The 15,880-nt window shown below is 41.2% G+C and overlaps 1 protein-coding gene across 1 annotated transcript in view; it reads left to right on the plus strand.

The window, feature by feature from the left end:
• Window positions 1-15,880, plus strand: part of rasa2 (RAS p21 protein activator 2) — a 33,894-nt gene that overhangs the window by 16,084 nt on the left and 1,930 nt on the right. The window contains exons 5-22 of the mRNA XM_076100905.1: window positions 3,410-3,486; window positions 5,709-5,792; window positions 6,094-6,166; window positions 6,251-6,327; window positions 6,888-6,989; window positions 9,832-9,985; window positions 10,220-10,368; window positions 10,747-10,861; window positions 11,311-11,385; window positions 11,561-11,684; window positions 12,238-12,344; window positions 12,455-12,538; window positions 12,803-12,880; window positions 12,982-13,055; window positions 13,411-13,517; window positions 14,167-14,249; window positions 14,522-14,730; window positions 15,752-15,855. Of these exons, the coding sequence (XP_075957020.1) occupies window positions 3,410-3,486; window positions 5,709-5,792; window positions 6,094-6,166; window positions 6,251-6,327; window positions 6,888-6,989; window positions 9,832-9,985; window positions 10,220-10,368; window positions 10,747-10,861; window positions 11,311-11,385; window positions 11,561-11,684; window positions 12,238-12,344; window positions 12,455-12,538; window positions 12,803-12,880; window positions 12,982-13,055; window positions 13,411-13,517; window positions 14,167-14,249; window positions 14,522-14,730; window positions 15,752-15,855 (1,876 nt within the window). The remainder of the gene's footprint in view (window positions 1-3,409; window positions 3,487-5,708; window positions 5,793-6,093; window positions 6,167-6,250; window positions 6,328-6,887; window positions 6,990-9,831; window positions 9,986-10,219; window positions 10,369-10,746; window positions 10,862-11,310; window positions 11,386-11,560; window positions 11,685-12,237; window positions 12,345-12,454; window positions 12,539-12,802; window positions 12,881-12,981; window positions 13,056-13,410; window positions 13,518-14,166; window positions 14,250-14,521; window positions 14,731-15,751; window positions 15,856-15,880) is intronic.

The raw sequence follows: 15,880 nt of genomic DNA on the forward strand, positions 1-15,880 counted from the left end.
GGATTTGTTTGAGAGGTGTTTCCCTGTTTAATCTCCATGAAAAGGCTGCAAGGACACAGGTGTTTCTGATGAAGCTCATTAGTGATGTTGATAAACACACAGACTCACAGACACACACGCACTCCTCTCTCTCTCTCTCTCTGTATGTCTCTCTCTCTCTCTGTCTCTCTCTCATACAGTCATTCAGGTTCTTAGAGATCTTTAGAGGATCCCCCCCCCCCACACACACACCCCATTTTAAAATCAAAGCCCCACAGAATGAATTCTAACTGAAATGCTTATGATGAAGCCTGTCATTTAATAACCTGTTTGTGTTAATCTAACAATATGAGTCCATCTCGACCACTACTACAGCTATTACTACTACTACTTCTACTACTTCTTCTAAATACTAATACTTCTACTACTAATGATACTTCTACTACAACTACAACTTCTAGTACTACTACTACAAATATCACTACTGCTACTACTTATTATAATGCTACTAATACTTCTACTACTAATAATACTTCTACTACAACTACAACTTCTAGTACTACTACTACAAATATCACTACTGCTGACATTTTTTAAGCCACAGAAACCGTTCGAATATCAAAATGTTCAGCTCTTTCAGGAGAGGGGTGATATGACTTTTCATATTTGTAATCTTTTAACTTTTTGAAATATTAAGCTATTTGCAATTTTCTTTTGAATGGGATCTCTATGGAGAAAATCTTCAAATCCTGTTAAACTTCTTCAACTTTCAAAGCCTTCTTCTTCTCATACTTTCAGCTACATATGACTTCATATTTGTAATCTTTAAATTCTTTGAAATATTAAGCTATTTGCAATTTTCTTTTGAATGGGATCTCTATGGAGAAAATCTTCAAATCCTGTTAAACTTCTTCAACTTTCAAAGCCTTCTTCTTCTCATACTTTCAGCTACATATGACTTCATATTTGTAATCTTTCAACTTTTTGAATTATTAAGCTTTTTGCAATTGTTTTTAAAATTGGATAGCTATTTTCAGCAATGTTTTTGAGATTCATTTCAGCATTCCAACGCATTTTCAGCAGGAAATGCATTTTCTAGTTTAATAACCTGTTTGTTTATCTAACATTATGATTATGTCTCCTCTCCCCCCCCCCCCCGCCCACACCCCATTTCAAAATAAAAGCCCCGAAGAGTGAATTCTAACTGAAATGCTTGTGATGAAGCCTGTCATTTAATAACCTGTTTGTGTTTATCTAACACTATGAGTCCATCTCCTCTCCCCTTCTCCCCCACCCCCACACCCCATTTCAAAATAAAAGCCCCACAGAGTGAATTCTAACTGAAATGCTTGTGATGAAGCCTGTCATTTAATAACCTGTTTGTGTTAATCTAACAATATGAGTCCATCTCCTCTCCCCTTCTCCCCCCCACACCCCATTTCAAAATAAAAGCCCCACAGAGTGAAATATAACTGAAATGCTTGTGATGAAGCCTGTCATTTAATAACCTCTGTTTATGTGTCAAACATGATTATGTCTCCTCTCCCCCTCTCTCCCCCACCCATTCAAAATAAAAGCCTCATGGATTAACTGTATTTAAACATTAAGCTGAAAATTAGGCTTTTTTGTTGAAGTAATGAATGCTCTTACTAATACTGCGACAACTACTACTATTGCTGCTAATATTTCTAGTATTACTACTACTGCTGCTACTACTACTACTACTACAACTTTTGCTGTTGCTACGATTACTACTGCTATTACTGCTACCATCAATATTATTACTACCACTACTGCTATTACTACCACTACTACTATTACTTATACTACAACTGCTATTCATGCTACTACCAGTACTAATACTACTACAGCTATTAGTACGACTGCTACTAGTACTACTACTACTGCTATTACTGCTACTTCAAATACTGCCATTACTATTACTACTACTACTACTTATACTACTACTGTTATATTAAATACTACGACCACTACTACAGCTATTACTACTACTACCGATACTACTACTTCTTCTAAATACTAACACTTCTACTACTAATGATACTTCTACTACAACTACAACTTCTAGTACTACTAATACTACAAATATCACTACTGCTGACATTTTTTAAGCCACAGAAACCGTTCGAATATCAAAATGTTCAGCTCTTTCAGCAGAGGGGTGCTTTGACTTTTCATATTTGTAATCTTTTAACTTTTTGAAATATTAAGCTATTTGCAATTTTCTTTTGAATGGGATCTCTATGGAGAAAATCTTCAAATCCTGTTAAACTTCTTCAACTTTCAAAGCCTTCTTCTCATACTTTCAGCTACATATGGCTTCATATTTGTAATCTTTCAACTTTTTGAATTATTAAGCTTTTTGCAATTTTTTTTAAAATTGGATATCTATTTTCAGCAATGTTTTTGAGATTAATTTCAGCTTTTAGCATTCCAACGCATTTTCAGCAGGAAATGCATTTTCTAGTTGTGGTCTGTTGGGTGAAACTGCAGCACACCACCACCACTTCTGTGCTGCTGTAGCTAACGTGTTGACTCTAGCTGCCATTAGCCCACGCCAGACTATTCTGGGTATGTGCTGCTACACTGATTCACTCACAAGTACACACTTTCAACTGCAAAGTTACATCAGTGAGTGATGGAGGTGTTATTGCAATGCCTCTCTGGCTTGGTTTGTTTGAATGTACCCTGTCAGCTGTGTTAGCTTTTAGTCCAGTGAACCTGCTCAGTTAATGAAGAAGATTGTAACGGTGGGATAAACAATACACACTTATTTAGATTCATTAAGAAAGGATAGGTAGTTGTAGTGTGAGTGTTTATTTGCTGATGATAGGGGCTCATTTGGATTTTTGCTAAGTAGTAAGTATATTGGCTTTAAGGCCTATCTTGTACCAGAAAGAACCACTCGCCATCTCAGCCAAGTGCTGGTTTGCAGAGACAGAGTGCAAGTGTGTGGGCGTTTTGTTTAGCGCTCTCTCTCGCTCTCTATCTCTCTATCTCTCTCTCTCTCCCTTTAACACTTCCGAAGGCGAGACCGGCAGCCTTCACCACATCCGAACCCGTACAGATCTTCTATGAGTGATGACAAAATTCACAGCTGCTGTGGCTCTTGTCACACATGGTACCGCCATTAACCTAAAACAACACGAAACATGAGGTTGAGCTGGGCCACATGTCTGTGACTAGGCCTAGAGAATACAATAAAAGAGAGAGAGAGAGAGAAACGGGGAACTTGTTTTAAAACAAAATGCAGTGAGAACATTTTTACATATATTAAAGGTAAATTATTAGCGTTACTGAGTTTGATGTGTTCTTTTTCTCACAAGCACATTCTAATCTTATTTCACAACCCTCATCTTAACCTCATATAACTTCTCACCGGTCACTCTCCTCTCCTCATGTTCAACAGGGTAAGGTTCACTTGGAGATGCGATTGAATGAGGTGATCACAGTGAGCGGCTCAATGGGTCAACACTTACTAGTCCGGTGAGTACCACGGTTCCCTTGTCAGTCAAAGTGAGGATCTAATCGTGCTGGTCGTCTTATGAACTGGGAATGTTTGCAGGGAATTTGAAATCAATAAAGAAAAACAAAAAATTTGCCAAAGGGCTTTACATAAGAGGATCAGGTATGCATACATTCAGATGTGCCTTACATTATGTGTACATACAACAGACACAGAAAGCACAGGCTGCATTCAGGTGTACACGCACTGCAAAAACAGACTGCTTTCCCATTTTCATTATGATATAGGATCAAAGGAAGGGGGGATTTAAAGAGGCATATAGCTGTGCTTTGCCTGATAATATAGTCCAACTCGAAACATTTCTTCTCAATAGTTCAGACAGAGGTATAAGAGAGAAAAAAATTGTTCAAGTAGTTATCAAAAAGGAGTCTTCGTTGATATGATCATATTGCATGTCAATCTTAGCTTTCAGTGGGTTGTTTTAGGTTTTGAGTGTTTCACAATATTACTTTATCTATCGCCTTTATTTTGTATCTGTACGTCAGACATCAAAAGTTCGTCACTGTTACCAGACAAAGATATGCGAGGATCGTCAGCTCATTGAAGATAAGGTTGAGCATGTACACACACACACACACACACACGTATGTGTGTCCTTGTCAGACCTCATGCTGTTTGCGTATGTTGTTTTGCATCCCCCATTCATACTTGGAGAGCGAAGGTAATGAGGAGGAAGTGATGGCATCTGAGCAGGAAGCCTGAGCTTCTCACACTGCGACCGCTGTGACTTTCTGCTGCCGTCATTCACCGGGCCCCTTATTTGCTTAAACCGCCACCTGCTCACCGTCCCGCTTCCATCATATGTGCATAGATGATGATACCTTTTTACCCACCGGACCGCGCAAGGTAGCGAAGTGAGAATCAAAGGCGTCAAGCTTATCATTTGCACACTGTAGTCATCCTGTCGCGGAGTCATTAGTCACCAGACATGGTCGGAGCGCAGCGAGGTTGAGGGTTCAATCGAGAGATGCAAAGGAGCCTACAGGGAATATCGTCATGACAGCATGGAAGATGATGCACAAACATCCTGACATCGGCTGCGGTCGGCTTCTCCCTCTGGCCTCACTTAGTGGCGGGCCGAATTCATTCTTATTCTCCGGTGACTCCTGCTTAGCAGCCACATCCTGTTTAGGGTGCCTACAGTGTGTGTTTGTTGACACCAGAAACAGTTGTGTTCCTGTGTGACACGAGCCAAACATGAGGGCAAAGCACTACTTCTAAATGAAGAAGCAGCACCACTTCATCAATGCATTGTGCTGGTTCATGCTGCTGACAAAACTTCTGGGACTTTGCAGAAATGTCATTTTTTAAATAGCGATCTTGATGCCAGATTAAGGCGAAGTCTGAGAACTGATAAACTGGAAAAAAATGTTTTACTTGCAACCAACCTCAATAGCAATATGTTTGCCTTCTGTGTCGAACTCCATGATACAGTGAATGAATCAGTGCTACATCAAGACGTGATGAATAAATAAAAATACACACATACTATGTCATGTGTGAATTTAAACTAAAATTAGCATTTTGTTCTGAATCAACATAATTTAGTTAGCTTTATACATGAAGGACAACATTTACCTTCAGCATTACTGGTGTTTGAAGTTTTATTTTGCATTAATGATACCTATATTTCATTTACGTAAAAAGTAATGAATGTGCGAGAGAACGCGAGTAATGATATTACAATGGCATTCTGTTTTTTAATCTTTTTATGGGCAATTTCTTGACTTTTTGAACTTGTTTTTTAAATTTGTAGAAGTTGATGCCCACTGACTGATCAGACATGCACGTCGATCAAGTTTGTGTTCGGGAACCTTCGTTGCTTCTGAAATAGTTGAGTCCCATTGTAACACAGTGGCCCCTCATGGTAAAGGGTTCTGTTTCAAGTAAACCTCTTCTTATAATACTTCAGACTGTAGCGGTTTAATAGCAACAGCATTTCCACTCAGGCATCTGTTGAACCAACAAGACATTATTTACCATTTATGCTGTCAAGACACAGTGTTTGGTCCCTCACCACCCTCCTGCTGAAGTATTTAAATGTAATGTTTTTTTTAACTATTGCTTCAACTGGTGATGATGATGTAAATTAACACGGTACTAGAAATCTTGTTCCTGTTGTGTCCGTGTACAGTAAATGTATTAATTGTGTCCCTCCCTATCGCTTTGTGACCTCCTCCAGGATAATAGAGTGCCAGGGACTGCCTTTGATCAGTGGGCAGAATTGTGACCCCTATGCCACCGTGTCACTCGTTGGACCTGCCAGGTAACTTTGTTACACGTATACCACAGGTTTTACAGCACACACATATGATGATATTTGCATGTTTTAAGTATAGAAGCAGCAGGTTTTCTCATTTTTAACGATCTAATCTTGAGAAAGCGGACGGAAGCCATAACAATTTTGTCTAGATCACAAGATAAAAGAGACTGATTTTTTACTGATGTTCCTCAATAATGCTTTGTATAAATGGATGTGATCTTGATGCAAAGAATAAAAAATGTGGTTTTGCTGATGAAACATTTTCAAATATGAGTATCAGAGTTTCTGTGATGTGTCCCCTCAGGGCTGACCAAAAGAAAACAAAGGTGAAGAAGAAAACCAGCAACCCTCAATTTGAAGAGACCTTCTCCTTTGAGGTACATCCTGTTTGGCTTACTTAACACTGCGACACTCTTTGTATACGTAAGCCTGTAAATAAGCCTCGACGTGTTCACCCTCAGGTCACAAGGTCCGGCAGCTACTCTAAGAAGTCTCATTTCCAAGTGGAAGAGGAGGACATTGAAAAACTTGAGATCAAGTAAGTTTGTTGATTTATTTACTTATTTTCTCTCATCTGTGCGTTTCACTTTCTGTGACTCTGTCTCTCCATCTCTCTCTCTCTCTCTCTCTCTCTTTCTCTTTCTCTCTTTCTTGTTTTCCCCTCTATAGTCTTGACAGAAGAAAAATTATTTCTTAATAACTTGAGGACAAAAAACGTGAATTTAGATGTGGTGTGTTCTGACTACTGATAGAGAGCCTTGGTTTCTGGTTAAGGATATGTGGGGCTTCCGTCACAATGGACTCATAGCTCACTTGGTAAGACTAGACAGATTCGAAGGTAAAAACACTCATGCATGGTTTTGAGGTTTGGATTTGAGGTGATGTCATTGCACGGGTCTTGTATTCGCTTTTTATGCACCGAGCAGATAAGCACCACTCGAGTTGTGACATTTATTTTGTCCCTTTTTGCCTAATTGGAATTGGGTAGTTGTGCGTTTGTGCTGCACACACGGCAACAACAAAAAAAAGTGTGTTACTCGACGTACATGTAGTTCAATGCCATATATTCATATATGAAATGCATGTCTCACTTTGCAGAGTTGACTTGTGGAACAATGAGAATCTGGCTCAGGATGTGTTTCTGGGGGAGACGCGGGTCCCGGTCAAGATCCTTGGGAATAGCCACATCCACAAAGCCTGGTAAGGACCAGACAGAAGACGATGTCTTTTCATTTCTAACATCATTATCCACTAGGAGTGTAAACAAATACAAATGCATTCATGTGCATTACATTTCTTTTTATCTTCTGTCACACGATTTCACCAATTTGATACAAATATCTGCAGAACTCACTCTTTGCTGTGGTGGTGCCAGTGGATCCAAAAACACATTTAGAAATCAAAGAAAAAGGCGTTCCTTATTACTCCAGATCATGGGTCATAGATCCATATTTTCACTATTCCTTTCCACTCTGACCATAACACAAACACAAACACCTGTTTAACAACTTTTATTTAGACTCAATTTACACTTTTCTTTTAGAAGATGGGGTTCAAATATAAATCCTGCTTTATTGTCCGATTGATTTATGTACAACAGTACAATTTTAATATTTTGTGAGCAGCTAAATCTCTACATGTAAACATGACTAGTATAAATGACGGTAGAAAACTATTTAACACAGAAGAGGAAGCAGTCCACACCATTTCCGGCCCCTTCTGGGGAGACCGCACTGACTCCCAGTATAAATACTAGGGCTGAAAATGAATAGGCCCATTTTAGATTTTTTCAGGGAAGATAATGGAAGACTAGAAGATCTGTGCAGCATACAAACACCACTTCTAGCTCATGTTTATTAACCAGCAGAAATCCAGGTTTTTTTAGAAATATTTCTTCATCAAACAGGATCAGCCTGTCTCTTTGGTAGAGTTTATTAGACGGCGGAAACATGAGGGACAATGATGGAAATAAGTCCAGGACTGTCTTGTCCTATTCCTGCCAAAGTCTGTTGTGTTTCTTAATAAGATCTAACATTGTGTTCAATAACCAAAACCAAGCCTGACACAGTCACCTTCTTTGTAACTAGATCAGGTTCTTACACCGGAGGAGCTTCTTGTTTTTGAGTCTTTTAGTTTAAAAAACTCCACCCTGCTCACCCATTAAGACGACTTGAACGCTTGAGTTCTTCCGTGCTATTACAAGGTCATTTGAGAAATCTTCCTTGATTTCTCAGTGTTTCTGTTGTGTGGGTGTTTCCTAGCTCTGTGTCAGTGTAGGTGATATGGGATTATGCCAGATAGCAATCTGTTAGTACATGAGGGCTGTGAGTCGTGTGCGTGGGTGGCTTTATGCACGGTGGCAGTACCTCATGTCCTATGTTTATGCTGGAAGCCGTCCATGTCGCTCACATAAAGACCGTTCAGCTTCATGAAATCGGTACAGGTGATCTGTTGACTTTTTGCCGAAGAAGCGTCGCTGTGCCTGTGTACCGTGACAACGGATCAAGCGGCTTACGGACAGGCCTACTGTATGTATCTGCAGCTTTTTGAAGCACTGCAGTTCAACTCTGCATTTCATCATTTTGTGTTTTGCTCCACCTGTTGGCTTTCAGAGAGACGTGCATGCAGCAGAAATATGAGCAATGTTCTCTTAATCAAAGTCAGCTATTTAACAAACCCTTTGATTTTTAAGTGGAAGTTCTCGACTCCACTGGAATTGTGAAAATTAGCTGGAACAATAATAAAGCAAATGTTAAACGACAGCTGTCTGGTTTATAGGTAATCATCAGCTTTGTTGAGTCGTACTTTGGACCCCCTTTATGAAGCGTCTGAGCTGCTTTCATCTTGTTGACGCTTCAGAGCTACGGTAAAGCATCATCTAGGTGTATTAATGTATCACCAATAGTCTTATTGAATTCAGTTCTGTTTTATCAGTTTACAGGGAGTTTTCTTGCTCGTTGAGTAAAACATCTTAAAGGATCGTGATGCTAATTTCTTTCCAAAGGAAGCGTCATCCCAGTTAGAAAACAATGATGTATATATAAGCCCGAGCATTTCCATAAAGTCAGTCATCTAAATATGACTATCGACAAGGTTACAAGGTTATTTAATTGTCATTGTACAACAGGCTTGCACAAAGAAATGCAGATTGCGGTCCCATTTTGCTACTCAACAAAACACACACAACAAAAGATGGAAGGGTGGAGGATGAATTAAGGAGTCTCACAGCCAGAGGAAAGAAGTTGTTTTGAAGTCTGGTGGTTCAGCAGCTGATACTCGTGTATCTCTTGCCAGATGGCAGCAGGGTGAAGAGGTTGTGCCTGGTGCGGGTTTTGTCTTTTAATATCCTTTCGAGTTCTTTGCAGGCTCTAATCACCGATGCTCAGTAGACGTGTACCAATGATGTTCTGGGCGGTTTTAATCACACGGTGTAGAGCCCTCCTTTCCTATGCCGTGCACATGCCGTGCACATGCTCCTCTGTAAAACGACTACCACTGAAATATTTCTCATATCCATTGACTCTGTAAGGAGCTTAAGCATCTCTGTGATGTTTAGCAGCTTCACGGTGCTGTATCCATAAACTATTCACCAACCTGCATGTTCAGCTGTCCTTTTTTATGCAGAACGATAGTTGCATGCACAACCCGTCCTGTATTTCGGCAAAGCATAAGGTAAATGAGTTTTTGATTGATGAAGATGCTTTTTTTTTCGGTCCAATAAAGTTTAGGGAGCATTAATCCCACGTGTAGATACTCTCCATTCTTTTCCTTTTAGCTGTCTTTTTTTTGCCAGTAATATTGGTACGAGACAGTTTTTATTGTGTTGAGCAGTTTGTTTCAGGTCAGCAGGATCAACCGTCCCTTCAGCCTCTATTTTCTGAACGGGGTCGTGAACTTAAAATGATTCGGCCCCTGTGTAATTCTATGTAAGGTTGTTTTTAGGTTTTCTCAGGGGATTGGTTAATCCTGACATTGAAAGGTATATGTTTCTACATACATCACAGCACAGTGATGTGGTGTCTGTCTTCCTGTGGTCTAACAGGTATCTCCTCCAGCCCAAAGGGAACGGCAGCAAGTCCAAGTCTGATGATTTGGGATCCTTGCGTTTGAAGCTGACCTACATAGAAGACACGGTGCTGCCATCTGCCTGCTACACACCACTCTGCAACCTGCTGCTCAAATCCCCAGATGTGAAGGTAAAACCTCCGAAAGAACATACACAATTGTACGTTTCTAGTTTAAGGCAATCACAGAATCTAGGCCAACGTACACGGAAACCATTTAGGGGCTTTTAGTAGATAGCTCATGGTGGTGTAGCTTTCCTTTGTGTGGCCCATTCACCTCAGTTTCTAAAATGCGCTAAATTGTAATCATGGAATTGATCAGTTGCTGATAATGCTGTGTTGACGCTGTGCATCTACACGTTTCAGCCCATCTCGGCGTCGGCCGCACACATCTTGGGGGACATCTGCAGAGAGCGGCACGAGGCTGTTCTGCCCACGGTTCGACTGCTGCTCCACCACAATCGCTTTGTGCCTTTTGTCTCTGCTGTGGCAGCACTAGAGCTGGACAACACTCAGTGAGTACTTGCACGTGCATGACGTCCGGAGAAAAGCCTGGTGCTCGAAGCGTTGCACAGCAAATAGAATCCTTCTAACAGGAGCTACTTCGTTTTGTTTTAATGCTACTCACACAGGCGTACCTACAGTACAGTACAGCACAGCACAGGTATACACTGACATGTAGATGATATGTGTAAGCACACATTTTATCCTTTGACAAACTGAGCTAAACTGTCAAACCTTTAGATGCTGAAACACAAGGACTGATATATTGAGGATTGCTCCAGAACAACACAAAATAACTAACTGTGAAATGGTCTTTTGTCAAGAAATGTTGTCAAACCTGGTTAAAACTGTCTGGTTAACGTTAGTGGCATATTTCTGTGTCCATGCAGGGAGGCTAACACTATATTCCGTGGCAACTCACTGGCAACACGCTGCATTGATGACATGATGAAGATTATGGGAAAGAATTATCTGGCAGTTACCCTGAAGCCTGTAATAGATGAGGTATGAGTAACCCGGACACGCACGCATTCAGAATAGATGCTAGAAAGGCCATAAGTCACTGGAGTCAGTATGGAAAACTCGCCTTAAACAGCTGCCTTTCCGCTGCAAACATGGAGATGGAAGTGGTAGGTTTGGAGTTTGTACAGAGTACAGAGTACTGCATTGACTGCCTCTTTTTCAAACCTATCTAATAATTAATAGTGCTTTATTTGTGGCTTTTTGAGTCTAGTCTACCTCCATCTGCAAAATGTTCCATATTTTATTTTTGGTCGGCTTCAAAATAATTTTATTTCATCGACATGTCTGAAACAAATGTCAACAGTACTCTTACTCGTCAGCTCCTGTTTTTCTATGCTCAAGATAATAGGAATAAAAAGGTCTTCATTTCTTATTAATACATTGACTCTAATTGTTTGTTGTTGTTTTTGTCCTTTTTAACCTTTTCATAGATTTGTGAATCCAACAAAACATGCGAGATAGACCCCGTTAAACTGAAGGAAGGTGACAACACGGAAGTCAACAAGGTGAATGCACTCGACGAGCAGAACTTCCTTAAGTTCTTCTGATAAATCCTGTAATCGGACTGTGTCTGACTTTCCCGTCCATCATCCATATCATTTCGTTGGCCTTTTCCTTTTAGGATGTTTGGTTTTCTCTCTTTTTACTGATGTGTTTTTCTTTTTTGTTTTGCCTCTGCAGGAGAACCTTCAGGGTTACGTCCAGAAAGTCTTTTCCTCCATCACCCAGTCAAGTTCCAGCTGTCCCCCACTTATGTGTGATGTCTTCAGGTCACTGAGACACTTGGCCTGCAAACGCTTCCCCGGTAAACGCCAGAGCCTGTAGTACATTTTTTGCAGCCACTTGGTCAGAGAAATAATCATAAGAGACATAAAAACAGACCCAGCGCAGACATGAGGCTGGGAAGAAGGTGTTAATCCGTCTGTGTTATTTCTTCCATTCCTCTGACATTGTGAAACTGTTCAGCAGGTCACTGCTTATTGTTCCAAGGAACATAAATATGTTAGCGGTCCCCTGCACCAAACTGATGTTTTAATATCACTGTGTGCTGTAGTTTATTTAATTTCGGTAGCACATGGAGTTCCACAGTGTTCACCCCACGGAAGAGTTACAGGATAGCCTCAGAAAAAAACAAGGACAGTGTCGTCAGAGGACTTGACACGGCTCTAAAACTGGGCTTTTACTGTGTAGCTCAATATCAGCAGCTTGGTTCAACATAATGAACACAAGAGCTTTTATAGTGTGTTATATTCTGTCCACTCCCTGTATGTACACGCTAGAAACATTCTTGGTATATTGGTGATGGTTAAATGTCACCCCTGTTGTTTTTCCTGACGCCATGTTCTTTCTCTCTACAGCCGACCCACATGTTCAATACTCGGCCGTTAGCAGCTTTGTTTTCCTGCGATTCTTCGCCGTCGCTGTTCTTTCCCCCCACTCCTTCCAGCTCCGTTCCCACCATCCTGTAAGCGCATGGCTTTGGCACCATTTAAAAACAAATACGGGAGAGCAAATTCACATACGGGCCTATATACAGTATGTTGTCGTCATTGTGCACTTCTGTTTTAATTCCAGGACCCTGAGGTTTCCCGCACACTCACACTCATCTCAAAAACAATCCAGACGCTGGGCAGCTGGGGTAGTTTGTCGAAAAAAATGGTAAGATCACCCGTAAGGATGAGAAATTCTTATTAGCCAGTTAAAGCAAAGTGAGAGGACGGGTAAATGGATGTATTATTCACTTTGTAGGATCATGACGTATTAATAAAGCCGTTTATCATTCTACGTTTAGAGGAACACTGAACAGTGTTAAATATAGTCTGCTGTGTAGTGAATGGAAAGTACTGGTACTTTTTGTCTTTAACTGTCATCAAACTTTGTCATCTGTCTCATGTATGTCTTTATTTCTCTTTCTCTTTGTAGTCTAGTTTCAAAGAAACCTACATGTACGACTTCTTCAAATCATTCCAAGAAGACAAGTGTATAGAAAAAGTTAAAAAGGTATTTTGTGACTGTACTCAAAAGTCCGTAGAATGCGAATGTTTATTTATTGATCATTTGAAATGGTTAACACTGAAATCATTGTCGATGCTGTTTTCCAGTTCCTTGATGAGATCTCCTCTAACGTCAGCAAAGGGTCCAGTGGGCTGGAGGACGCAGTGGTCCTCAAGGAGGGGTGAGTGTTCATCATGAGCCGGGATCAGTAGGAATTTAAGGGGGGGGGCGGGGGGGCTCATGCTCAAAAAGTGCTGGATCTCACATTTACCATTGTGTGACTTAGAAGTAGACATGGATTACCAATTAAAACGTCCATGAAATTGTATTAAACTTTATTGCTTGGAATTCAGCTAAGATTTATTCAAAATCAAAACAATGGCATATTTTTACATAACATTATTCAACTCAAACTAACCCAAAACCCTTTGTTTACCTCCAGTAAAACATGGATTTGTTTGTTTAACCTCAATCCTGTGTGTGTGTGTGCCTGTGTGCGTGTGTGTGTGCGCGCGTGTGTGTGTGTGTCCTTCTAGGGAAGTACAGAAACGAGCCCAGGGGAAAAAACGCCTTGGCAAGAAAAGCTTTTCAAAGAGATGGCTCAGAGTGACCAACAGGGAGCTCTCCTACCACAAACATAAAGGTGAGACCAGTTTCTATCATCTCGTTCTCCAACCACGTACAGTTTCATCCAGAACTTGCAGCATAATATAAGATCAAACTGACGGGAGATGGCCGCATGCAGCGCTTTCTATCACGGTGTCGTTCTCAATACCAACACCAGGTGGCGCCACAGTCATCCGATCCAACACTTAGTGGAGGTGCCAATAGACTGGCTGGATTTATTTGCCAAAAGTTGAGATGTAAATGTTATGTTGTGCATAAATAGTCAGACTCAGAAATTGTCATTAATGGAAAGCCTGCATACTTCAAAAAAGTCCACAAAGTACTCAAACCGATCATCTAAACAGTTAACAATTGTGATTAACGAGCAAATCATAGGTGTCCCAACACTGTTTACTTTGTCTTAACTGATTGATGATGTTGGGTTCTTAACGTTAATGGGGGATCTAAGGAAAGGATCAAGAGTGTTATGCTCTAGCTGGATTTATTAGAGAGGGATGATGTGATGATGCTGCTGGTATTATACACCCCAACTCGTCTCTCTTGTCTCTCTATTGACCGGAAAGCACTGCAACTTCATGTCCTGCAAAACCTCAATAAAAGAAAAATTGATTTTCACTGTGTATTCTTCTTGACAGATTTGACAGAATTACTTTTTTGATTTCCAGGGAAAGAGGCCCTCTGCATCATCAATGTCAAGACTATCCAGGCGGTGGAGAAACTAGATGAAAGTGCCTTTAACCGCAAAAATGTAAGCCAATTCCTCTCAGACACCCAATCATTAAAGCATGGCCCCATTGTAATGGATAGCAGCCAGTTCCCCAAGTTGCAGTAATGAAATGATGATCGTATTGTATTGGGAGTCTCGTGAGCGTCGTTGACGTCTTTACTCCAAGGTCGGCTGTCATTGTAAGCATAGTCACATGTTTGTTAGTCTTCTAAATAGAACTGTAGGAATTTGAGAGTGTCCTGGATATGACCTGGGACGGGATGATTTAAACTGCTCCGTTTCTCTCGTGTCAGATGTTCCAGGTGGTCCACTCTGAGAAGCCTCTGTATGTGCAGGCAGGAAACTGTGTGGAGGCCAGTGAGTGGCTGGAGGTCCTGGGCCCGGTCAGTCGCTGCAACGAGGGACGCTTCTCCACCTTCCATCCCTCGAATTACACCAGTGGAGCCTGGCAGTGCTGCAAAAACCAGAGTAACAACGCACCGGGCTGTAAGCCCTGCACAACGTGAGTCGTGGACATGTGTTGCCGATCATAGTAAAACACTTGCTCAACTTGCTCTCTGCTGTTTTGAAACTCTGCTCCTGCTGGTTGTAAATTTGACCAACCATGTAGATGCCACTCCAGAGCTGTAATGAAAACAGTCATGTTGTGATATAAACTCTGTAAAATGACAAAAACAAAACTTTGGATCAGTTAGGTGTGCAACTGCCAAACGGCCGTTGTCTTTTCCCAGAAGCTTCTCAGTTTTTCCACACGTGGATCGACACGCATTCAAACAAAGTGCAACACTCTTAAAGTTACAATCTCAACGATCTCAGTTTTATGCACTTTAGTGGAGCCTATGGCGACAAACGGTGGTTCCAGGTGTGTGTTTTTGGGCTCTCACTTCCCAGAGATGTTGATGTGATTTTTCTAGGGGATGTCACCACAGACACCCAGTTCATTATAGTCTGGGCCACAGGGCTCAATCTCCATTGTGTCACCTAATCAGTCTGTCCGACAAAGACTTCTGGACCCAGATATGTAGGAATACCTTTACAATGCCTCACTCACCTACAGATAATACTAAGTGATTCACGGAACGCACATCACCCAACACGAGATGTATAAAAAGGGATTTTCAGATTCATGATAGGTGAGCACGATGAACACATCAGACAATAACTTCCACTCGGCTCTGCCCACCACGTCATTACATCTGGAAACGAGTCTCCGACAGGATATCCCTCATTACGAGCCGTAGCACCTCTCTGTCTGCTCGGTGACCTCTACAAACCCATACTCGCCAACTATTCCACTCACTGGAAAACAAGAAACACAAGAAACATCATCAATGGTTCAACCTTCTCACAGAACATAGTTCCATGGAAGGAACGTCACCACCAAAACCACACGGTTAAAAACAGAAAAGAAAACCTGGGCCCCTTTTTCAGTCTAAACTAATTAGAATATAGTATCCTTCGCTTCTCTCTGCTGATCCCTCCTGGATGACATCCTCTGACACGTTTCCTCTCTCCTCTTTCAGCACCGTGCTGGCCAACCTGCAGCTGGACATCGACTGCGACCGGGAAACGGAGAGAATTTTCTCTCTCCTCTCCTCGAACGATACCAAGCTCCAGAACATGGAGGGTCAGTGTTTGTTCATGACTTCATT

This window comes from Anarhichas minor, unplaced genomic scaffold (genome assembly GCF_050575085.1).
Source record: "Anarhichas minor isolate MPS153535 unplaced genomic scaffold, ASM5057508v1 ptg000026l, whole genome shotgun sequence".
NCBI lineage: Eukaryota > Metazoa > Chordata > Actinopteri > Perciformes > Anarhichadidae > Anarhichas > Anarhichas minor.